Here is a 22,766-nt window from a genome sequence, read left to right on the forward strand (position 1 = left end):
CCTTGCGGGGCTCGCGGGCGCGGTGGGCGTGGCCGGGCGCGCTGCCGCCATTTCGGGGGGGGCGGGAGCGGCGCCGCCGCCATTTTGTCGCGGGCGGCTGAGGGAGAAGCGGCGGCGGCGGCGGGAGCGGGCGGAGCTCAACGCCAGCCCCGGCCCCGCGCCGGCCCCACACCGGCCCCGCCAACACCCGCCCGCCCGCCGGAGCCACCGGAGACCTGGCGACCGTCTGTTTCGGTGAGAAACTGCCCCGGCCGCGGCGGAATGGGAAAGGGGGCGGGACAGGCCTCAGGGCCCCCTCAGAGCTCCAGAGTCCCCTCAGGGTTCTGAGGGGTCCCTCTTCCCCTGGCTCCGTGCTCGGGGCTGTTCTCGGAGCTGAGGGAGTAGCGAGGATACCTCCCCTCAAGAAAAAAAAAAACACGCTTTAAAAAGCACTTCATGTTTTTAAAAACTCGTTAAAATTATTAAAAATAATTAAATAAAAAATAATGTAATTATTAAATCGAGGCTGCCTGTTGGCTCGATTTCTGGCTGTAAATCCTCTCCCAAAGAGCGAGGTTTTGAGGGTGTTGGAGGGTGAGCGCGGCCCGGTCACCCGCCCGTTAAATTCGGTGCTAATTATAAAAAAAATAAATTAATAAATCGATCTGCAGAGCTCGGGGGTTGGAGCTCAGCACGTTTCCGTAGCATCCAGCACTGGGCGTGGGGGGGGGTGGATTTAAATCCCTGCCCTGAGTCAGGTGGAACCTGGGTAGTTTTAAAGGATATGATGCTTTTGTAGCGTAATTTTGGATTTTTTTATTCCCGATTTTACGCCCCGTGCCCTTGAAATTGGGGTTTGCCTCTTGCTGATGCTAAAAACGTGGGAAATGTGGAGGTGTTGCTGTGCTAGAGGCATTTGGTTGCCATTTGCTGCTGGATTTTTGTGTTATTACCCCAGATAATAGGAAAATATTCACTATAAAAAGACACCTTTTTAGGAAGGGTGAAATAAAGTAACTCCCTGATTTATTTGGGCTAGAAAATACTAAAAATCAGTTATTATAATACCCATAACCTGCCTGTCTCTTGGGTCTCTCCACCCAGCAAGGAGAATTTTTTATCATATATTTAATCATAAAAGTATATAATAGTATAAATTTGATACTTTTGGCTTGGTTTGGCAAATTTTTCTCTGAAGGTACCATTTGTTTGCCATCTCGCTGTTGAGTTTTTGTATTACTGTTCCTAATACTGGCGAAATATTGAACTATAAAAAGATAAATTTTTGGTGAGGGTGATTTAAAGTAACTCCCTGATTTATTCGAAGTGGCAGAGGGGGCTACAAAACATTAAAAAAGAAAAAAATCACACAATCATCCTAAAATCATCACAATCAGCACCTAAAAATTCCGAGAGAGGGCTGGAAAACATTAGGTAAGAAAATCACACAATCATCCTAAAATCATCACAACCAGCAGCTAAAAATTCCAAGAGAGGGCTGGAAAACACTAAAAATAAATCAATATAATCACAGAGGAGCGGGGCAGGTTGTTTTTTCTCCACCCAGGGAGCAAAAAATGGAGGGATTCTTTAATATTTAGTGGTAGAAATGTCGACTAAAAGTGTAATTTCTCCCTTTTGGGCCCTGTTTTGCAGATTCTCTGAAGATGGCTGCACAGTCAGCACCGAAGGTCGTGCTAAAGAGCACCACCAAGATGTCTCTGAACGAGCGGTGAGGAAGCCAACAACGGCACCTTCAGCTCCTAAGAAACCGTGTCATTTTTTTTTTATTATTTTTATTTTTTAAAAAAACCAAAAAAATGCTTAATTCTCACTGCCCAAAAAAAAAAAAATCCAAAAGCCCTCTTTTAAAAAAAAAACAAAAACCACAAAAACACCTCATGGAGCCAGCAGGTGACTCCACACCTGCCTTTGGGTGAAAAAAACCAAAAAAAAAGGGCCCGGTTTGCGGATGGGATCGCCCCGCAGGTTGTAAATGGTTGGTGGCGCCACGGTGGTGTGGGATGATGTGCCGTAAAAAGAGCAGAGAGCAAAACCTCGCCCGCGCCCTCCCCGCCTCTCTCTCTCTGTTTCTCTCTCCCTCCCACATGGTCGTTGTTTATTATTATTATTTTTTTATTTTTTTGGTGGTTTTTTTTTTTCCACATCGGTATATTTTGGGCCCGGCCGCCGCGCCCGAGGGTCCCGCGCCTCGCCCGGGGGTGGGAGCCCTGTAAGAGGCCGGTGGCGGCCCCCCCACACCCCTGGAACCGGCCCGAAGGCCCTTTTTGGGTCCTTGTAAGAGGCAAATGCTTCTCGCTTCACCTCCATCTCTGTCCTCTCGCGCTCCTCCCTCCTGGGGTTCATTCCACGCTGGGTTTTCCACCTTGGGGCTCCTCTGTGATGACTAACGGGGGGGTTTCGCTGCCCTGCTGAGCACTTTGGGGTTCCTCCTATCGTGGTTGAGAAGTTTTGGGGTAGTTCTTGCTGTAGGCTGAGCTTACCGGCATTTCAGCCCGTATTCCTAATTTTTAGGGGGATTTATTCCACTCTTCAGCTCCCAGGATGCTGCTCTTCAGGGGCTTCGTTTACCATCTCGCTGCTCTTAAATTAAGCACTAAAAAGCAGCAAATTCCCCAGTGGCCTCGTTTCAGGAAAACAGGGTGGAAATTAGGAGGTGCTTTGGGGGGTGGAATTTTGCAGGATCATGGCATCGTTTAACGTTGGAAGAGGCTTTAAAATTTATCATTTCCAACGCGGTTCCCGCAGCGCCAGGGCACACCAGGCAGTTCCTGGCACAGTGTCCCTCCTCTGCTGCCTCCTGGCCTGGAATTTTTGAAGCTTTTCCTGGATTTTAGGGAGGTTAATTTGGCTTTTGAGGGGCTTAATTTGGCTTTTGGGGGGCTTAATTTGGCTTTTGAGGGGGTTAATTTGGCTTTTGGGGGAGTTAATTTAGCTTTTGGGGGAGTTAATTTGGCTTTTGGGGGGCTTAATTTGGCTTTTGGGGGGTTAATTTGGCTTTTGGGGGGTTAATTTGGCTTTTGGGGGAGTTAATTTGGCTTTTGGGGAGTTAATTTAGCTTTTGGGGGGCTTAATTTGGCTTTTGGGGGGCTTAATTTGGCTTTTGGGGGGTTAATTTAGCTTTTGGGGGGGTTAATTTAGCTTTTGGGGGAGTTAATTTAGCTTTTGGGGGAGTTAATTTAGCTTTTGGGGGTTAATTTGGCTTTCGCTGTCCCCTTTCTCCCACCTGTCACGGCCATCCCTGCTTCCTGCTGGTTGTCACCCCTTCTTGCCACCTCCAAACCCACTAAACCCTCCAGCTTTCTTCATCCTGCCTCAACTCCCACCTCATTCCTGCCTTTTTCCAGTTCCTCGCTCGCCGCCAGCGAGGGACCCGCGATCCCATAAAAAGTGCCGCTCTTTGGCATAAAAGGTTCATGGGAGCTGGAGACCCACTCGAGCACCGTGAAATGCCCGTAGTTGTGTGATCTAAGCTTTAATTAAACCCCGTTTTATTCGACCTTGAAGCTTCACTAACATGCTGAAGAACAAACAGCCGATGCCGGTGAATATTCGGGCCACCATGCAGCAGCAGCAGCTGGCCAGCGCCAGAAACAGACGCCTGGCCCAGCAGATGGAGAACAGACCGTCTGTCCAGGCTGCTCTGAAGCTCAAACAGGTGAGGAGGGAAAGCTGCGTTTTGGAGGGGCTCGGAAGGATTTGGAAAAACCAGCTCCTCCTTGGAGATAAAATAAAAGAGTCCCGAGAAGGGAAGGGGCTGGAGGGGTGAGTCTGGAAAAAAAAAAGGCTCGGGTGGGATCTTCTCTCAGCTCCCAGCAGGAAGGGCAGGTTGGGCATGAGGAGGAATTTGTTGCTGGAAAAGGGTGGTGATTCCTTGGGAAGAGTCCCCAGCCCTGGAGGTGTCCAGGGAAGGCCTGGAAGTGGCACTGAGTGCTCTGGGCTGGGGGAAAAAAGATTTTGATGGATCAGAGGTTGGACTTGATGACCTTGGAGGTCTTTTCCAACCTTTGGGATTCCGTAATAAAAAGCTCATGGAGGTCTGAAAGGAGGGACACGAGGATGGGGAATGGTCTGGAGGAGCAACTGAGGCTTGTTCAGCTGGGAGGAGACTTTGGGGGGTGGCAGCTCCCATCTGTGCTCTGTGTGAGCAGGGACAGGACCTGAGGGAACATCTGAAGCTGTGCCAGGGGAGGGATAGGCTGGATTTTAGGAAAAGCTTCCTCCCCCAGAGGGTGGCTGGCACTGCCCAGGCTCCCCAGGGCAGTGGGCACGGCCCCAAGGCTGCCAGAGCTCCAGGAGGGTTTGGACAACGCTCTGAGTGACAGGGGGGGATTGTTGGGGTGTCTGTGCAGGGCCAGGGGTTGGACTCAATCCCTGTGGGTCCCTTCCATAATCCTAAAATCAAACCACCTCGAGGGACTGGCAGAAAATCCCACTTCTTACCTCGTAGATGAGTGATTTGTCACCTCCCGGTGGTTGCTGTCGCCGTGGGGGGTGTTCAGTGCTGGCTGTTGACGTCTCCTCTCTGTTTTTCCAGAGCAATGTCTCATCCCCGGGGTTCGGGAGCTGCCAGAGCGCTTCACCTCACAGTCCCACCTCCTCCAGCCCTTAAAACCCCACCCCAGCTCCACCACCCTCCCTCGGCTGCCAGGAACAGAGGAATTGCTGATTGTTTTGGGAACGCAGGCCTGGCTTTTTTTTTAGGAGCGCTTCCCCCTCCCCTCCATCCCATCTGGTGCGGTGTCCCCAATCCCAGATTGCTGCATGACTTCCGCTCTTTTTTCCCCCCTCTCTTCCAGAAGAGCTTGAAGCAGCGCCTCGGGAAGAGCAACATCCAGGCCCGGCTGGGCCGGCCGGCGGGAGCGCTGGCCCGGGGGGCTCTGGGGGGCCGGGGTCTGGCCTTGGGTCAGCGCGGGATCCCACGGGGGGCCCTGCGGGGCCGCGGCGCCCGGGCCATGATCCGAGGGGGGGCCGCGCTGCGAGGTGGGTGCCACACACACACAGAGAACCCTGGTGTTCCTCCCCTTTTGGCTGCTCCTCAGCCTGAAATCCTGGAGTTTATTTTGGCTTTCCCCCCGGCAGGGCAGGGGCTGCTCCGCGGCGGGAGGGGCATCGCCCCCCGGATGGGGCTGCGGAGAGGAGGGATCCGCGGCCGCGGAGGGCCGGGAAGAGGCGGCCTGGGCCGAGGGGCCATGGGCAGAGGGGGACTCGGGGGCAGAGGTGAGTGTGATATCCCCCTCAGGGACAAATTCAGCTGCGCTCCTTTCCCCTGCTCAAGGTCATGGAACACACGCAGCCTCCAGAATTCCCAGTCTGGAATTTGAAATGGGGTTTATCCAAGAGCTGGTGGTTTTTAATGATAAAATGGTGAAAAGTGTGTGTGTTGTAGGGGAAATTGGGTGGGAGAGGAAAACCTGGAGCCAGCTGTTGGGAGGGCAGCCAGATGGTTGGGCACAGCTCCAGCCAGATGTTGCGGTCGGGCTGGGATTGAGGAATTCACGGGAAGCTCCCGATTCCTCGACAGCTTCGAGCGGTGGCTCTGGGGCTGACAAACACAGAGGGGACCGCAGCGAGCTGGTCGTGTTATCCACACATCCACCACCTCTCCAGTCACCTGGAGCGTTCAGTTCAGGAAATGTGGAGTTGGGAATTCCTTGGCTGCAAGTTAACGATGATGATTTTTCCATCCATCCCTTCCAGGTCGCGGCATGTCCGGCCGGGGCCGGGGCGGCTTCGGGGGCCGCGGGAGAGGCCGAGGCCGGGGCAGAGGCTCCGCACGGCCCGCCCTGACCAAGGAGCAGCTGGACAACCAGCTGGATGCCTACATGTCCAAGACCAAGGGACACCTGGACGCCGAGCTGGACGCCTACATGGCACAGACGGATCCCGAGGCCGCCGACTGAGGGGGCCGGCACTGCCCTTTCTCCCTTTTCCCCCATGGAGAATTCAGACTTAGTGTGTTCTTCGATGTTTTGATACTCTCTCTCTCTGTTGTATTAAACTTTTTTTGGGATTGTTTTTTTTTTTTGTTGGGGGGTCTTTTTTGGTTGGGGTTTTTTTTTTGTCTTTCTTCCTCCCACCCTGAGGAAAATGGGATGGATCCAGTGACACGTCCGTGGTGTGTGGGGGTCAGGCCTTGGTGTGGCTCTGGAGCTCCATGGTTGGGGTTTGGGGTGGTTTTGTGATGGATTTGGGGATGTTTTTGTTGGGTTCTGGCTGCTTCTTGTTGGGTTTTTTTGGAATGGCTCGGTTGGATTTTGGGATCAGCCCTTATATTTTTGGATGGCCAAGTTCACCCCCTGTGGAGTTCAGTTGAGCCCACCTGAAGCCAAACCCAAGGGCCAAGAACCCAAGTTTAGCTGTTGTTTTCCTTCCAGATGCTCAAATCCTCTTGTTCCACACCAGAAATTCCCCGTGGGTTGGAGCAGGTGGAAAATTCCCTTGTTTTAGTGGATTTTTGATGGGTTTAAGTTTGAGTTCCTTTGGCACCGTGTTCCTGTGGTTTAGGTGCTTGTTTAAAGGAATGGGAAGCAGGGACATAAAACTGCAGCTGGGCCAACAAAGCAGAGCATCAGAACTGTCTCTCATAGAGCACAAAACTCCAAAATCCGTCATTTTTCCCTAGAAAAGAATTTAATCCCGTGGGCTTTGGGAAGGAGGGCGCTGGGGGCGGGGCCTGTGCGGGTCAGGCAAAGTAAGCGCCGCCGCCATTGGCTGGCGAGGCGAGCTCTGGTTGTTACGACGCCTGCCATTGGCTGATGCGCCTCACGCTGCTTTGTGTACTGAGGGGAACGGGGAAATGGCAGGACCGGGAGTGAGAGAAGGAGGGGAGAGAGTTGAGGAAAAGGAAGGGGCTGAGGGAATGAGGGAAAAGCCTAAAAAAACCAGGAGAGAAAAAAAAAAGGTGAAAGGACCCCCACCGTGTCGTTTTAACCGTTGCATAACGGACGGGGTTGGGGGTTGTGACCCGAGTCCCTCAGCGGTGAATTGTACCTTCGGATGTGCCGCAGATGTTGCTCCAGATGTTCCTCCAGCTGCGCTTCGTCCCCCACATCAGGACTACAATTCCCATCAGTCCCCCCACTCGGGACTACATTTCCCATCAGCCCCCGCGGCTCGTGAGGGGGTGGAGCCCACCCCAAGATGGCGGCGGGGAGCGGCCCCGCGGCCCGGGAGCTCTTCGCTGAGGGGCTGCTGCAATTCCTGCGGCCCGCCGTGAGACAGCTCGACCGCCACGTCCACAGCGTCCGGTACGGCCACACGGAACCGGGCAGGGCCGGCCGGGAGCGGCGAGGGGAAGGCGGGGGCTGGAAGGGGTAGTTTTTTTTGGGGGGAAGGGATTTAGGAGGGCCTGAGGGAGGTGAAGAGTTCGAGGGGGAGATCTGGGGGGGGTAAATGGCTGGGGAAACACCTTTGGGGGTCTGGAGGACTTTAGGAGTACCTGGAGAGGCAGTTTGGGGCAGTAAAGAGGGTTTTTTGGGGGTATGAAGGGTTTTGAGGGGATGAAGGAGGTTTGAGGCTATGAAGGGTTTTGAGGGGATGAAGGGTTTTGAGGGGATGAAGGGATTTGGGGGTACCAAGGGTGGACAGTACTGGTGAGGGGGATCATCTGAGGGGGATCCAGGTCCCCTGGATGGGGTGATTTTTTTTTTTGGCTGGGGGTTGCTGAGAGCACAGATCCCATATTAAGGGGGGAGTTTGGGATGGTGCCCAACGTTTTCCCTTCCCTCCCCTCGCAGGGAGAGCCAAGTGGAGCTGCGGGAGCACATCGACAGCCTGGCCACAGGTGAGCCAAAAACAGGTGTGTGGAGGGGGGCAGGATCACCCCTACCACCCCCCTCACCCCCAGTTTTTGGGGTTCACGGGCTCTGTGCCCCCCTCCCCCCAGAGCTTTGCCGCATCAACGAGGACCAGAAGGTGGCCCTGGACCTCGACCCGTACGTGAAGAAGCTGCTGAACGCCCGGCGCCGCGTGGTGCTGGTCAACAACATCCTGCAGAACGCCCAGGTGGGGGCTTTGAGGGGCAAACAGAGGGGGGGTTTTGGGGGGGTCCCAGAGCCACTCACAGTGAGGGATTTGCCTGCCCAGGAGCGGCTGAGGAGGCTGAACCACAGCGTGGCCAAGGAGACCGTGCGCAGGAGGGCGATGCTGGAGGCCGGGGGCTACCAGGGCAAGTGAGAGCCAGGTATCCCAGCCTTGGGAATTCTGGGGGGGAAGTTGTGTCCCCCCTCCTCTCACCTGCAGCACAGGGAGCAGGGACACCCCCACCCCCAACTTCTGACTGGAGTGTGCCCGGATTTGGGGGGCGCTGGAATAAAAGTGACGCCGGAGTCCGTGATGGTGCCGCGTCCCTGAGGGGCTTTGGGGACAGCAGGGGCTGCCAGAGGGGGTCTGGGTACTCCAAAGGGGGAGTTTGGGCACCCCCAAGGGGGTTTGGGAGGCCCAAGGTGGAGTGAGGGCATCCCCAGGTAGGATTTGGAGTTTGGACACCTTCAGGTGGGATTTGGGGGTTGGGCAGGCCCAGGTGGGATTTGGGTGTCCCTAGTTGGGATTTGGGGTTTGGACACCTTCAGGTGGGATTTGAGAGTTGGGTATCCCCAGGTGGGATTTGGGTGTCCCCAGGTAGGATTTGGGTGCCCCCAGGAAGGGTTTGGGTGTCCCCAGGTGGGATTTGGGTGTCCCCAGGAAGGGTTTGGGTGTCCCCAGGTGGGATTTGGGTGTCCCCAGGTGGGATTTGGGTGTCCCCAGGTAGGATTTGGGTGTCCCCAGGAAGGGTTTGGGTGTCCCCAGGTGGGATTTGGGGTTTGGACACCTTCAGGTGGGATTTGGGTGTCCCCAGTTGGGATTTGGGGTTTGGACACCTTCAGGTGGGGTTGGGCAGCCCCAGGTGGGATTTGGGTGTCCCCAGGTAGGATTTGGGGTTGGGCAGCCCCAGGTGGGATTTGGGTGTCCCCAGGTGGGATTTGGGTGTCCCCAGGTGGGATTTGGGTGTCCCCAGGTGGGATATTTGGGTGTCCCCAGGTGGGATATTTGGGTGTCCCCAGGTAGGGTTTGGGTGTCCCCAGGTGGGATTTGGGTGTCCCCAGGTGGGATTTGGGGTTGGACACCTTCAGGTGGGATCTGGGGGTTGGGCAGCCCCAGGTGGGATTTGGGTGTCCCCAGGTAGGATTTGGGTGTCCCCAGGTGGGATTTGGGTGTCCCCAGGTAGGATTTGGGTGTCCCCAGGAAGGGTTTGGGTGTCCCCAGTTGGGATTTGAGGTTTGGACACTTTCAGGTGGGATTTGGGTGTCCCCAGGGAGGGTTTGCATGTTCTCAGTTGGGATTTGGGGGTTGGACACCCTCAGGTGGGATATTTGGGTGTCCCCAGTTGGGATTTGGGTGTCCCCTGGTGGGATTTGGGGGTTGGGCAGCCCCAGGAGGGATATTTGGGTGTCCTCAGTTGGGATTTGGGGGTTGAGGCACCCCCAGGTGGGTCCTTTCAACATCTGGCACCTTCTCCTGCCGCCCCACCCGTGTCCTTCCCACCCATCCCGCGTGTCCCTGACCCCACCAGGACTCGCTGGAGAGGGGAAGGGGGGGGGACACTTTAATGTGCAAGTTATAAAAACAAGGACAGGGCCACGCCAGGAGGTCCCCTCCCCTCACTCCTGGGTCTCCATGCTCTCCTCCTCCTCTCCCGCCGCCGGCTCCTCCTGGTTTTCCTCTTCCTCCTCCCCTTCCTTCTTCTCCGGGGGTTTCTCGTACGCCTTCTCCGAGGGCGTCACGATCACCCCGTCCCACGTGGACATCTCGGATGCCAGGTCTGCCCCGGACAGGTGGCACTGGATTCCAGCCCCATTCCCACCTGGATACCCCCTGGGATTCCAGCCCCATTCCCACCTGGATACCCCCCTGGGATTCCAGCCCCGTTCCCACAGGGATACCCCCCTGGGATTCCAGCCCCATTCCCACCTGAATACCCCCTGGGATTCCAGCCCCATTCCCACCTGGATACCCCCTGGGATTCCAGCCCCATTCCCACCTGGATACCCCCTGGGATTCCAGCCCCATTCCCACCTGGATACTCCCTGGGATTCCAGCCCCGTTCCCACCTGGATACCCCCGGGATTCCAGCCCCATTCCCACGGGGACACTCCCACAATTCCAGCCCCATTCCCACCTGGATACCCCTGGGATTCCAGCCCCATTCCCATAGGGACACCCCCACAGGATTCCAGCCCCATTCCCACCTGGATACCCCCCCACAATTCCAGCCCCATTCCCACGGGGACACCCCCACAATTCCATCCCCATTCCCATGGGGACACCCCCACAATTCCATCCCCATTCCCACGGGGACACCCCCACAATTCCATCCCCATTCCCCACTCACAGCTGGCGTCTCCCTCCTGCCCCAGGATTTTCCGGTATCCCCCGTGGGACAGGATGCGGACGAGGGTCTGGGCCGTGTAACACACCATGTCCTGGGGGGGAAATGGGGGGCGGGGAGGGGTCACTACAGGCACAGGGGACCCCCCTAGGAGTGTCCCCTCCCCTGTGGGGACACCCCCTGACCTGCTGCTCCAGCGTCATCACGGTGTGCACGCGGAAGTTGCCGCTCTCGCAGGGGTCCGTGATGCCCACCGAGCCGGGCAGGAACAGCCCGGCCGCCAGGATCTGGAGGCAGCGCCTGCAGAGTGGGACATTTTGGGTTCAAACCGGAGAATTCCAGCAAAAACACAGCCAGTAATTCCCAGCTGGAGGAGCTGGGATCATCTCCCGGTGGTTTTATGGGAATTTTATCCCCCATGGGATCGACCTGTAGGCGATGTTGAGGGCCAGGGGCTGCCGGGTGGGGTTGTTCATCACGGCGTAGTGCCCCTGGGAACGGGAAAGGGCAGAGGAATTAGGGCAGGAAGGGAAGAATCCCAGAATCCCTGCTGGGATTGGGATCAGCCCCCACATCCCCATCCCCCCACCAGCAGGTCCAGGATCCACGGCGTGAGCGGCTCGAAGCCCGGGAAGCGAATCCTCAGGTCCTTGAGCAGCCGGATCAGCACCTTCACCCTGGGGGGGGGCAGGAAGGAGGAGGCGTCAGCCCTGCACCACCAGCACCACCAACTCCACGAGCTTCTCCATAAAAATCCACCTTTGGATCCACGATTTTCCCACCACCACCTCTAGAAACTCACGTGGACTGCGAGGCGTTCTCCTCGAACCACCGCGCGTGCCGGATGGCGGCCAGGGCGCTCTGCAGCACCTTGATGTCCACTGCAAGGAGCACAAATCCCACGGTTTTTCCCACCCTGGAGAGTGGGGAAAACCTCCCTCCCAGCCCCAGATTATCCCGGTGGGAAGCGTGGCCAGGGCCCTCACGGTGCAGCTCCGGGTCCAGCTTGCGCAGGTTGGGCGGGACGGTGGTGATGAGGATCTTCACGGTGGCGTCGGCTGAGCTGATCTCAAAGCCCGTCTCGTTGGTCAGCATGGTCAGCACTGGGGGAAGGGGGGGAAAAAAAACCAGGAATTCCACGTGGAGAGGCTGGAAAACTCCCCCGGGAAGGAAGGAACTCGGCCCGAGTCGCTCCGCAGGTCCCACCTTCGCTGGGGTCCTGCGCCCTCAGGCTCTCCACCACTTTGTTCCCCAGGGCTGCCACGGCTTCCACTGGGGAAAAAAGAGAAGGAAAAAGGGGTTGGAGGAGGGTTGGGATCACCCATCCCAGCGGATCCCACCCCACGAGGCACTCACGGGTGGGCAGGATCTTCAGGATCACCACCAGGTCGGCCACGTTGTGCCCCGTGGTCATCGTGCCCTTCTTGTAGGAGCCCACCTGGCGAACCTCCTCGATTTGCTGGGGGAAGGACGAGCCCAAATCCCGGGAATTCAACACCCAGGGCAGCGTTTTGGGGGGTCGGTGTTGATGCTTAACCCACCCTGGGCAAGGACCTCCAGGGCCCTTGTGAGGGACCATCATCCCAGGGAGCTCCTTCCCAATCCCACCAGTCCATCTCCCCAGGGATCTCCTTTCCCAATCCCATGGAGCTCCTTTCCCAATCCCATGGAACTCCTTTCCCAATCCCAGAGAGCTCCTTTCCCAATCCACCACTCCATCATCCCAGGGAGCTCCTTTCCCAATCCCCAGGGAGCTCCTTCCCAATCCCACCACTCCATTATGTCCCCAGGGATCTCCTTTCCCAATCCCAGGGAGTTCTTTTCCCAATCCCACCAGTCCATCCTGTCCCCATGGAGATCCTTCCCAATCCCACCACTCCATCCTGTCCCCATGGAGCTCTTTTCCCAATCCCACCACTCCATCCTGTCCCCATGGAGCTCCTCTCCCAGTCCCAGGACTCATCCTTCCCCGAGCTCCTCTCCCTCCCAGGGCTCCTTTCCCAATCCCACCTCCATCCTCCCCAGGCTCCTTTCCCAATCCCACCACTCCATCCTCTCCCCAGGGATCTCCTCTCCCAATCCCAGCACTCCATCCTCTCCCCAGGGATCTCCTTTCCCAATCCCACCACTCCATCCTCTCCCCAGGGATCTCCTTCCTCTCCCAATCCCACCACTCCATCCTCTCCCCAGGGATCTCCTCTCCCAATCCCACCACTCCATCCTCTCCCCATGGAGCTCCTTTCCCAGTCCCAGCATTCCTATCCTCTCCCCAGGGATCTCCTTTCCCAATCCCAGAGACTCCTTTCCCAATCCCACCACTCCATCCTCTCAGGGTCTCCCAATCCCAGAGATCTCCTTTCCCAATCTCACCACTTCATCCTGTCCCCATGGAGCTCCTTTCCCAATCCCATGGAGCTCCTTTCCCAATCCCATGGAGCTCCTTTCCCAATCCCACCACTCCATCCTCTCCCCAGGGATCTCCTCTCCCAATCCCACCACTCCATCCTGTCCCCAGGGATCTCCTCTCCCAGTTTTTGGGACTCACCACCTCGAAGGTCCCGGGTGCCACGATCAAGTTGTCGATGACGTTGTTGATCTTGGTCACCAGGGACAGGATGGAAGCCTTGGGAAGGAACGTTGAGGGATGGATTATCCACGATTATCCAGGAAAAACCACCCAAGGAGAGCTCCTCCTGGGTGCTCATTCCCGAGGATTAATCCATTTTCAGGCCTCTCCTGCGAGACCCCTGAAGGACTTTGGATCCTCCCAAGGATCTGAGGGAATTTTGGGCACCTGCTCTGCAGCGGTGGGAGCCAGGTCCTGGTTCCTCTTGAGCAGGGCCTCGCTGAAAGCCGTCTCATCAGCTGCAGGTTTGACACGAGGAAAAGCCATCTCACACTGGAAAGGGGGCGGAATTCCCACCGGGATTTTACTTCCCAGCACAATTCCCTGTTTGTGTGATCCTATTGGAGCTCCAGGACCTCCCACCCCTGCAGCTCCAGAGGGTTTTATGAACTGTGTTAATTGATTTAATAAATTAACCCATTAAATCTGCAGCCACCAGAGCCCTGGGATCACATCCCTGCAGGCAGGGAATTCGAGGATGAAGGATTTCTTCCTTGGAAAAGGTGGGAAGCAGGAGCTGCTGTGAGACCCAGAGGAGGTGACAGGTATTGGGCTGGAGATGGGGGGGGACACAAACCTCAATCCACGGATTTGATCTGTTATAATCTGAATAAAAACGATCCTGGAAGGATTTCTGGGGTTATCCCTCAATTCCCTCCCGTCCTCCCGCTCCAAACAGGACCCAAATTCTCCATTTTGGGAGCTTTTTAACCCCCACTTTTAGGGGATTCTCTCACTTCAGCTGCACCACAAGAAGCCAACCCCCCAAAACAGGGATGAGAGGGGTCATTGAAGCTGGAAAACCCTTGGAAATTCCCAGAAATCCCCCCCTGGATCCCTCGGGATGGGAATTACTCACCACATAAAAATCGAAGGGGATGTGGGGCACGAAGGGCCGGAACCTGCAGGAGAATCCAGACCCCACTTCACTCTCTGGGTGGGGCTTTTCCCCCCCTAAATCCACACGTGGGAACCCCCCCCACCCCCCTCATCCCTCCCCACATCCCGGGAATTCCCGGCACTTCCCTGGAGCCGAAGCGGCCGCCGCGGCCGCGGCCTCGGTCACCCCTGGGGGAGAGAACGGGGAGGGGGTAACGAGGGGGGGGAAGTGAGAGACCCCCAGAACCCCCTCCCCACAAACACAACCCCCAGCCCCCTGAGACCACTCCCGGTATCCCCCTCATTCCCGGTATCCCCCTCATCCCGGTTTTTCCCCCTCATCCGGTTTTCCCCCTCGTTCCCGGTATCCCCCTCATTCCCGGTATCCCCTCTCCCATTCCCGATATCCCCCAGCACTGATATCTCTCCCCATCCCCGATATCCCCTTTATTCCCAGTTTCCCCCATTCCCGCTTTTCCCTCATTCCCGATATCCCCCCATTCCCGATATCCCCCTCATCCCGGTATTCCCCCTCATCCCCAGTATCCCCCATTCCCGGTTTTCCTCCCCATTCCCGATATCCCCCTCATCCCGGTTTTCCCCCATCCCCGTTTTCCCCTCTATTCCCACCTTACCCCCATCCCCGATATCCCCCCATTCCCGATATCCCCCTCATCCAGGTTTTCCCCCATCCCCGTTTTCCCCCATCCCCGATATCCCCCATCCCCAGTTTCCCCCATCCCCGTTTCCCCCCATCCCCCTTTTCCCCCATCCTCATCCCCTCTATCCTTCCCTCTCCCGATATCCCCTTTATTCCCAGTTTTCCCCCTCATCCCCGATATCTCCCCCTCTCCCGATATCCCTTTATTCCCAGTTTCCCCCCATTCCCCCTTATTCCCCTTCATTCCCCTGCCATTCCCTATCCCCCCTCCCGATATCCCCTTTATTCCCAGTTTTCCTCCCATCCCCGTTTCCCCCATCCCCGGTTTCCCCCATCCCCGCTTTTCCCCCTCCATCCCCCACATCCCCCTCTCCCGCTATCCCCTTTATTCCCGCTTTTCCCCCATTCCCGTTTTCCCCCCATTCCCGGTTTTCCCCCATTCCCGGTTTTTCCCCCATTCCCACCTCATGTCTCCGCCGCTCCCCACAACACCGAACCGCCGCTCCCTGACCCCTCAGCAACGCTCCCTCCCATTGGCCGCCTCCCTCCTCCGCCCCGCCCCGGGGGCGGCTCCTCCTCTCCCCATTGGTCGGGCCGCGCGTCAATCCAAGGCGGAGACCCCCGTTACCCGTGGGCCGGTAGGTGTCGCTAACAGCAGCAGAGTGGCGCAGCGGGAGCGTGCTGGGCCCATAACCCAGAGGTCGATGGATCGAAACCATCCTCTGCTAGCTCCCGTTATTTTGCTTTTCTTTTTCCTCTCCTTTCACCGCCTCGGGTTCCGCCGCTCCCAGAAGATTTCAACGCTCCTTTAAAGTGTTTGTTTTTTTTTGTTGGTTGTCCCACCCGGGAGCGTCGCGAGCGTCGCGAGTGTCGCGCGTGTCGCCAAACTCGCGGCGTCCGCGCGTGTCCCAGGGGCGTGGACCGTCCCGGCTGTTGGACTGTCCCGGGGTTGGACCAGCCCAGGATCTACGTGCGTGCCCGTCCACGCGCGTCCCTGACCCCCTCGCGCGTCCCCCGAGCACCCCCCAGTGTCCCCAGCAGCCGCGCGACCCCCAGAGTGGCACCTCCGGGGTCACCCCCCCCCCACCCCACTCCCGGGGGGCCGCCGGGACCCCTCCGTGGGGGCAGAACCTCCCACGGGTGAGGACAGGGAAGAGAGCGAGGTGCCCGAGCCCCCACCCCCTCCCACGGACCCCCTCCGTGGCCGCCCCTCGCGAGGTGGACAGGGCGGGGACCGCGATTTGGGGCGTCCCCCTCCCACGCGAGTTCATCAGCTGACCCCACTCGGGTCAGCGGCAGCTCCGGGGTGGTCGCCACAGGACACGGGGTGGGAGTGGGGACGCCTCGCAGGGCATCCCCGTGGGCCGGGGACCCCCTGGGAGAGCGGGAATCCCTCCCAAACCCCACGCAAACCCAAACCCACACCCACCAGCGGGCGGCTCCACACCACAGCACCGCGGGGAGCGGCGAGGAAGGAGTTAAGGTCGGTGTGGATGATAACGGCCCTTTGTGTCACCAGTGGGGGGCGAGGAAGGGCTCGGCCCCGCCGTGGGAGGCGGGGGACAGGGACACGGACACAGAGAGGCACACACGGACACGCCACTCCGCCACCGTCCGTGGGCGATGCCGGCGGCGCCGGCGCTGGCCCTGCTGCTCCTCCTCGGCGCTGCCGCGGCCCCCGAGCCCCACGCCCACCCCCAGCCCCAACACCACGCTGACCCTCGCCGTGGTGCTGCCCCGCCGCAACCTCACCTACCCGTGGGCCTGGCCGCGCGTGGGCCCCGCCGTGCGCTTGGCCGTGGCCGCCGTCAACTCCCGGCGGGATCTCCTGCCGGGCTTCACCCTGCGCTGGGTGTTCGGCGACAGCGAGGACGGCCGCGGGGTGTGCTCCGAGATGGCCGCGCCTTTGGCCGCCGTCGACCTGCGCGTGGCCCACCGGCCCGCGGCCTTCGTGGGGCCCGGCTGCGTGTACAGCGCGGCGCCCGTGGCGCGATTCACCAGCCACTGGCGGCTGCCGCTGCTCACGGCCGGCGCCGAGGCCCACGGCTTCGACGACAAGCGCGGGGAGTTCGCGCTGACCACGCGCGTGGGGCCGAGCCACCGCAAGCTGGGCGAGCTGGGCGGGCGGCTCCACCGGCGCTTCAACTGGAGCCGCCGGGCGCTGCTCGTCTACTGGGACGAGAGGGTGGACGACCGGCCCTGCTTCTTCGCCGCCGAGGGGCTGTACGTGCAGCTGCCCACCCTGCTGCGCAACCTCAGCGTGGTGGACGTCGTGTTCCAGGACGGCGGCAACTTCTCCTTCGTCATCCAGGAGATCAAGGCCAAGGGGCGCGGTGAGAGCGGGGAGGGAGCGGGGGTGTGGGGGGACACGCTGGGACAGGAAGGGGACAGTGGGGGAGGGGGCGCTGGGATGGAGAGGGGACAGTGGGGTGGGGAGGGGGCCACTGGGATAGGAAGGGGACAGGGGGTGGGGAGGGACACTGGGATAGGAAGGGGACAGTGGGGTGGGAGGGGGACACTGGGATGGAGAGGGGACAGTGGGAGTGGGGAGGGGGACACTGGGATAGGAAGGGGACAGGGGGAGGGAGGGGGACAGTGGGACAGGAAGGGGACAGTGGGGAGGGGCGCTGGGATGAGAGAGGACAGTGGGGGGAAGGGGACGGCGGGGTGAGGAGGGACAGGGAGGGGGACACTGGGCTGGGAGGGACGGAGGAGGAAGGGGACACTGGGATGGGAAGGGGACAGTGGGGTGGGAGGGGGACAGGAAGGGAACAGTGGGGTGGGGGGACACTGGGATAGGAAGGGGACACTGGGGTGGGAAGGGACAGTGAGGAGGTGGGGAGGGGACAGTGGGATAGGAAGGGACAATGGGGTGGGAAGGGGACACTGGGATAGGAAAGGGACAGCGGGGTGGGGAGGGGGACAGGGGAATGGGAAGGGGACACTGGGGATGGGAAGAGGACAGGAGAGTGGGGAGGGGGACAGGAAAGTGGGGAGGGGGACACAGGATAGGAAGGGGACAGGAGAGTGGGGAGGGGGACACTGGGCTGGGAGGGGGACAGGAGAGTGGGAGGGGGACACTGGGATAGGAAGGAACAGTGGGGAGGGGACACTGGGACAGGAAGGGAACAGTGGGGAGGGGGACAGGAGAGTGGGAAGGGGACCCTGGGGTGGGTGGGAGTGGGACACCGGGATAGGAAGGGGACAGGGAGTGGGACAGGGGGTGGGAAGGGGACACGGGAGTGGGAAAGGGACACCGGAGTGGGAGAGGGACACTGGGACGGGGAGGGGGACCCCGGGATGGGAAGGCGACAGGGAGGGGGACAGCGTGGGGGGAAGGAGGGCGGCTTGGACCCCGAGGAGAGGGGCACAGGGGGCGGTGCGGGGCCCGTCACGGGTGGGCGCAACTCCGCACGGGCGCCCATGGGTGTGCCCCGGCTCGGCACGGCTTTCCACGGGTGTTCACACGACCATACATGGGTGCGAGCAGCGCGACGCGGCCGTGCCCGGCTGTCCGTGGCTGGGCGCGGGTTGTGCACGGGGTTTCACGCGTGTTCGCGGGTGTGCACAGGTTTTCACGCGTGTTCGCGGCTGTGCACAGGGTTTCACGCGTGTTCGCGGCTGTGCAAGGCAGCACACGCGTGTTCGTGGCCGTGCGCGGCTCTTCCCGGCTGTGCCCGGGGGGTGGTGGGGGGGGTCGCGGCTGTGCCCAAACTTTCCACGCGTGTTCCCAGCCGGCCGCAGGTGTTCCTGGCCCCACGCGTGTTCTCGGCTGCCCCGCACACCCACGCACTGCGTGCTCTGCCCCACTCCCCCGTGACCCCCTAAACCCCCCTCCGTGCCGTGTCCCCACCCCCACCCCACGGGGGCTGCCGAGCACCCTCCCCACTCCCGGTGGTCCCGACCCTTCCCGTGGGGCAGCCCCGCGTGACACGGGTGGGTGTGCGTGAGGAGGGTGTTCTCAGCCCCGGGGGCATTTTGAGGTCCCTGTGACCCAGGGTTGGTGATGGGGCTGAGCATTTTGGGGTGACACGGGGGACACGGGGTGGGCGGTGGGTGCTGAGCCCCGGAGTGGGTGGGTGGGGGACATTTTGGGGTGACGTGGGTGGGGAGGGGGTGTCACGCGGGTGGCATCGCCGGGGTCCCGGTGTCGCCGGGAATCCATCGGGGCCGCGGGGAGGAGGAAACGGAGTCGGGAAAACAGGAAACCTCGGCCTGGCGCCCGGGGCAGCGCCGGGCAGGGCACAGGTGGGAGGAAAAGGGGGTGGGGGGTGGGAAACAGGGGTCAGGACCCCCTCCCCAGCCCGGGGTAGCACAAGCCACGGAGTGTCACGTAATAACCACGGACACCCCCCACACGACGTGGGGTTCCTGGGGGTTCTGAGGGGGGTTTTGGGGTCTGCCAGGGATGTTTTTTAGGGGGGGGAGTGGGGAGGGGGTGTCAGGCCCATCTCGTGTAATAACCAGGGACCCTCGCGACGTGGGGTCGGGGTGTGCCGGGGTCTGTGGGGGGTCCCGGGGTGTCCCCAACAGGAGCTCTTGTGGGGGGGGCTGTGAGGAGCTCCAGGGCGGTCGGTCGGGGGTCCCGGGGCTCTCGGGGGTCCTGGGGGCTGTCGGGGTGGCTGTGAGGAGCCCCAGGGCTGTCAGTCGGGGGTCCCGGGGCTCTCTGGGGGTCCCGGGGTGTCCCAAAGTGTCCCATGGTGTCCAGGGGTGTCGGGAGGGCTGGAGCTGTCGGGGGGGCTGTGAGGAGCTCCAGGGCGGTCGGTCAGGGGTCCAGGGGCTCTCGGGGGTCCCTGGGCTCTCGGGGCGGCTGTGAGGAGCCCCAGGGCTGTCACTCGGGGGTCCCGGGGCTCTCTGGGGGTCCCGGGGTGTCCCAAAGTGTCCCATGGTGTCCAGGGGTGTCGGGGGTGCTGGAGCTGTCGGGGTGGGGGGGCCGGGCTGTCAGTCAGGGGTCCCAGGGCTCTCGGGGGTCCCTGTGGCTCTCGTGGGTCCCGGGGGCTCTCGGGGGTCCCTGGTACTGTCACTCGGGGGTCCCGGGGCTCTCGGGGGTCCCGGGGCTCTCGGGGGTCCCGGAGCTCTCGGGGGTCCCTGGGGCTGTCACTCGGGGATCCAGGGTCACTCGTGGGTCCCTGTGGCTGTCGGGGGTCCCAGGGGCTCTCGGGAGCTCTCGTGGGTCCCTGTGGCTGTCGGGGGTCCCTGTGCCAAGGCCGTGCCCCCCTCCCCAGTGGTGTACGTGTGCTGTGCCCCGGACACGCTGCGGGAGCTGCTGCTGCAGGCGGAGCTCGAGGGGCTCACGGGGGGCGACTTCGCCTTCTTTTACATCGACACGTTCGGGGCCAGCCTGCGGGGGGGGCACCCCCAGGGCGGGGGGCGCTTCCCAGACCCCCGCCGGCCCTGGCACCGCGGGGACCGCCACGACCCCCGAGCCCGCAGAGCCTTCGAGGTGAGCGGGGTGCCCGGGGAAGGGGGGATCCTTCCTGGGGGGCACTGGGACCACCGGGGGGCATGGGGACCACCGGGGGCATGGGGACCACCGGGGGCATGGGAACCCCCGTGGGGGCATGGGGACCATCGGGGGCATGGGGACCACCGGGTGGGCATGGAACCCCTGGGGTACGGGGACCACCGGGGCAATGGGGACACAGGGGGCATGGGACCACCGGGGGCATGGGAACCCCCACCACCCCCGCGTGGGGAACGGGGACCACCGGGGGAACGGATGCGCCCCCCACCCCCGAGTGAGCAGGGGGACACGGGGGAATGGGAGACACCAGGGTGGGCACGGGGACACGGGGGTACGGGGACACGGGGGTACAGGGGACACCAGGGTGGGCACGGGGACACGGGGGGTACGGGACACCAGGGTAGGCACAGGAACCCCCCTAGGTGGGCACGGGACCCCCCCAGGTGAACATGGGGACACCAGGGGTGGGCACAGGGACATTGGGGTGGGCACAGGGACACCAGGGTGGGCACAGGGACACCAGGGTGGGTATGGGAACCCCCAGGGTGGGCACAGGGACATCGGGGTGGGCACAGGACCCCCCCCCAGGTGAACATGGGGACACCAGGGTGGGCACAGGGACATCGGGGTGGGCACAGGAACCCCCCTAGGTGGGCACGGGACCCCCCCAGGTGAACATGGGGACACCAGGGGTGGGCACGGGGACATCGGGGTGGGCAGGGGAACCCCAGGGTGGGCACGGGGACATCGGGGTGGGCACAGGAACACCGGGGTGGGCACAGGGGACATCGGGGTGGGCATAGGGGACACCGGGGTGGGCACGGGACTCCCCAGGTGAACATGGGGACACCAGGGTGGGCACGGGGACACCAGGGTGGGCATAAAGACACCAGGGTGGACACGAGGGGTGTATCCCCCTTCCCGCATGGGTGGGCACTGATCTGCCAGGCCCTGCCCCCACGCCCCCTCCGTGTCCCCCCAGGCCGTGACCATCATCACGTACACGGAGCCCCAGAACCCCGAGTACCGACCCTTCCTGCGGCGCCTGCGGGACGAGGCCCGGCAGAACTTCAACCTCTCCCTGCAGGGCGGCCTCGTGGGACCGGGGGCCGCGGGAATGGTGGGAATGGTGGGAATGGTGGGAACGGGGGGGAACCACGCGTGGGAGGACGGGGGGGTGGGCACGGCGGTGGAGCTGGGGGTAAAGGACGTGGGATGGAGGTGGGGATGAAGGGAGGGGTTGTGTCCCCCCGAGCTGTGCCCTGTCCCCAGGCTGTCCCCGAGCCACCCCCGTGTCCCCCCACCCCCTCCAGATGAATTTCATCGCCGCCGCCTTCCACGACGGGTCCTGCTCTACGCCCAGGCCCTCCACGAGACCCTGGAGCGCGGGGGCTCCGTGGGAGACGCCTCGGCCATCACGAGGCAGATGTGGAACCGCACCTTCTACGGTCAGGCCCCTCCCCAGCCCGTCCTCGTCCCTTGGCCCCTCCCCTGTCCTGTCCCTGGTCCCATTTCCATCCCCTTTCCCTGTCCCCATCCCCATCCCCTTTTCCCACCCCATCCCCATCCCATCCGTGTCCCTGGCCCCATTTCCATCCCCCTTTCCCTGTCCCCATCTCCATCCCCCTTTTCCCACCCTATCCCCATCCCCCTTTTTCCCACCCCATCCCCATCCCATCCTCGTCCCTTGGCCCCTCCCCGTCCCGTCCCTGTCCCCATTTCCATCCCCATCTCCATCCCCTTTCCCTGTTCCCATCCCAATCCCCCTTTACCCACCCCATCCCCATCCCATCCGTGTCCCTGTCCCCATTTCCATCCCCATCTCCATCCCCTTTCCCTGTCCCCATCTCCATCCCCCTTTTCCCTCCCCATCCCCATTCCATCCCTGTCCCTGCCCCCTCCCTGTCACTATCCACGTCCCGATCCTCCCCTTTCCCTGTCCCCATCCCCATCCCCCTTTCCCTCCCCATCCCATCTGTGTCCTGGCCCCATCTCCATCCTGTCCCTGTCTCCATTTCCATCCCCATCTCCATCCCCTGTCCCCGTCCCCATCCCCATCCCCTTTTCCCACCCCATCCCCATCCCCTTTTCCCTCCCTGTCCCCTTTTCCATCCCCTTTCCTGTCCCCATCCCTCATCCCCCCTTTTCCCTCCCCTCATCCCCATCCCCCTTTTCCCTCCCTGTCCCCTTTTCCATCCCCTTTCCCTGTCCCCATCCCCATCCCCCTTTTCCCTCCCCCATCCCCATCCCCCTTTTCCTCCCTGTCCCCTTTTCCATCCCCTTTCCCTGTCCCCATCCCTCATCCCCTTTTCCTCTCCCACCCCATCCCACCCAGTCCACCCCACCTCCCCACCACCCGCCCCCTTTCCCAGCACCACGTTTTGGGATCAAACCCCCCTCCTCCCAGGTCCCCAAGGTCCCTCCCCCAGCCCCTCCCGTCCCTCCCCTCCCTCTCCAGGTGTCACCGGGTTCCTGAAAATCGACGAGAACGGGACCGGGAGAGCGATTATTCCCTGTGGGACATGGACCCGGCGCGGGGGGAATTCCAGGTGGGGAGCGCCGGCACCTGCAGGGGTTTCACCCCCAACCAAAGGGTCTGGGGGGCTCCTCCCCACCCTTTTTTTTCCCCCACCCCCAAAAAAAGATCGTGGCCAACTACAACGGCACCACCAAGGAGCTGCGGATGGTGCCGGGCAGGGACATCCACTGGCCGGGCAAGGCGGTCCCTCCCGACGTCCCCCCCTGCGGATTCGACCACGGCGACCCC

The 22,766-nt window shown here is 61.2% G+C and overlaps 4 protein-coding genes and 1 non-coding gene across 12 annotated transcripts; 4 read left to right on the plus strand and 1 right to left on the minus strand.

Moving 5' to 3' along the window:
• Positions 1-67: 67 nt before the first annotated feature.
• CHTOP (chromatin target of PRMT1) lies at positions 68-6,018 on the plus strand. 5 transcript variants are annotated; one of them, XM_050330535.1, is made up of 6 exons: positions 68-234; positions 1,636-1,711; positions 3,508-3,658; positions 4,800-4,983; positions 5,083-5,220; positions 5,701-6,018. In XM_050330535.1, exons 2-6 carry the CDS (start codon positions 1,647-1,649, stop codon positions 5,901-5,903), a joined length of 741 nt encoding a protein of 246 aa, XP_050186492.1. In that variant the 5' UTR covers positions 68-234; positions 1,636-1,646; the 3' UTR covers positions 5,904-6,018. The 5 variants fall into 5 exon arrangements, with proteins under 5 accessions (XP_050186492.1, XP_050186493.1, XP_050186490.1 ...); XM_050330536.1 differs by having other exon boundaries at positions 4,803-4,983; XM_050330533.1 differs by having other exon boundaries at positions 4,800-5,220.
• Positions 6,019-6,137: 119 nt separating this feature from the next.
• Positions 6,138-11,111, plus strand: SNAPIN (SNAP associated protein). 4 transcript variants are annotated; one of them, XM_050330540.1, is made up of 5 exons: positions 6,138-7,250; positions 7,740-7,801; positions 7,850-8,007; positions 8,089-8,185; positions 10,962-11,111. In XM_050330540.1, the coding sequence occupies exons 1-4, from the start codon at positions 7,144-7,146 to the stop codon at positions 8,176-8,178; spliced, it is 417 nt and encodes a 138-aa protein (XP_050186497.1). In that variant the 5' UTR covers positions 6,138-7,143; the 3' UTR covers positions 8,179-8,185; positions 10,962-11,111. The 4 variants fall into 4 exon arrangements, with proteins under 4 accessions (XP_050186497.1, XP_050186498.1, XP_050186496.1 ...); XM_050330541.1 differs by having other exon boundaries at positions 10,965-11,106; XM_050330539.1 differs by lacking the exon at positions 10,962-11,111 and having other exon boundaries at positions 8,089-8,333.
• Positions 9,564-15,058, minus strand: ILF2 (interleukin enhancer binding factor 2). The gene is made up of 14 exons (XM_050330532.1): positions 15,000-15,058; positions 14,021-14,063; positions 13,855-13,896; positions 13,164-13,268; positions 12,915-12,992; positions 11,726-11,828; positions 11,576-11,641; positions 11,356-11,472; positions 11,172-11,250; positions 10,959-11,046; positions 10,799-10,860; positions 10,555-10,669; positions 10,373-10,463; positions 9,564-9,802 (listed from the first exon to the last, which is right to left on the minus strand). Exons 1-14 carry the CDS (start codon positions 15,002-15,004, stop codon positions 9,642-9,644), a joined length of 1,155 nt encoding a protein of 384 aa, XP_050186489.1. The 5' UTR covers positions 15,005-15,058; the 3' UTR covers positions 9,564-9,641.
• On the plus strand, positions 15,003-22,763 carry NPR1 (natriuretic peptide receptor 1; the record flags this gene model as incomplete). The annotated part of the gene is given in 9 exon segments (XM_050330346.1): positions 15,003-15,173; positions 16,055-16,868; positions 19,761-19,978; positions 20,982-21,095; positions 21,313-21,343; positions 21,346-21,447; positions 22,458-22,487; positions 22,490-22,548; positions 22,644-22,763. Coding segments are annotated over 9 exon segments (1,659 nt in total), but the record flags the coding sequence as incomplete, so codon positions are not given.
• Positions 15,192-15,263, plus strand: TRNAM-CAU (transfer RNA methionine (anticodon CAU)). The gene has a single exon. It is a non-coding gene; the product is annotated as a tRNA-Met (tRNA).
• Positions 22,764-22,766: the final 3 nt, after the last annotated feature.

This window comes from Myiozetetes cayanensis, unplaced genomic scaffold (assembly GCF_022539395.1).
Source record: "Myiozetetes cayanensis isolate MyiCay16 unplaced genomic scaffold, myiCay2020 scf41, whole genome shotgun sequence".
Classification (NCBI taxonomy): domain Eukaryota; kingdom Metazoa; phylum Chordata; class Aves; order Passeriformes; family Tyrannidae; genus Myiozetetes; species Myiozetetes cayanensis.

Bases quoted from the DNA above. Each gene is read 5' to 3' on its own strand.
- ILF2 (XM_050330532.1), bottom strand. The intron at 11,829-12,914 runs GTGAGTCCCAAA...TCCTTCCCCCAG, and splicing joins CACCCGGGACCTTCGAGGTG to CAAATCGAGGAGGTTCGCCA. The intron at 11,251-11,355 runs GTGAGGGCCCTG...TGCTCCTTGCAG, and splicing joins GCTGGACCCGGAGCTGCACC to TGGACATCAAGGTGCTGCAG.
- SNAPIN (XM_050330540.1), top strand. From the start codon at position 7,144: ATGGCGGCGGGGAGCGGCCCCGCGGCCCGGGAGCTCTTCGCTGAGGGG. The intron at 7,802-7,849 runs GTGTGTGGAGGG...CCTCACCCCCAG, and splicing joins CACAGGTGAGCCAAAAACAG to TTTTTGGGGTTCACGGGCTC. The intron at 8,008-8,088 runs GTGGGGGCTTTG...TTGCCTGCCCAG, and splicing joins ACATCCTGCAGAACGCCCAG to GAGCGGCTGAGGAGGCTGAA.
- CHTOP (XM_050330533.1), top strand. From the start codon at position 1,647: ATGGCTGCACAGTCAGCACCGAAGGTCGTGCTAAAGAGCACCACCAAG. The intron at 1,712-3,507 runs GTGAGGAAGCCA...TCGACCTTGAAG, and splicing joins AAGATGTCTCTGAACGAGCG to CTTCACTAACATGCTGAAGA. The intron at 5,221-5,700 runs GTGAGTGTGATA...CATCCCTTCCAG, and splicing joins AGGGGGACTCGGGGGCAGAG to GTCGCGGCATGTCCGGCCGG.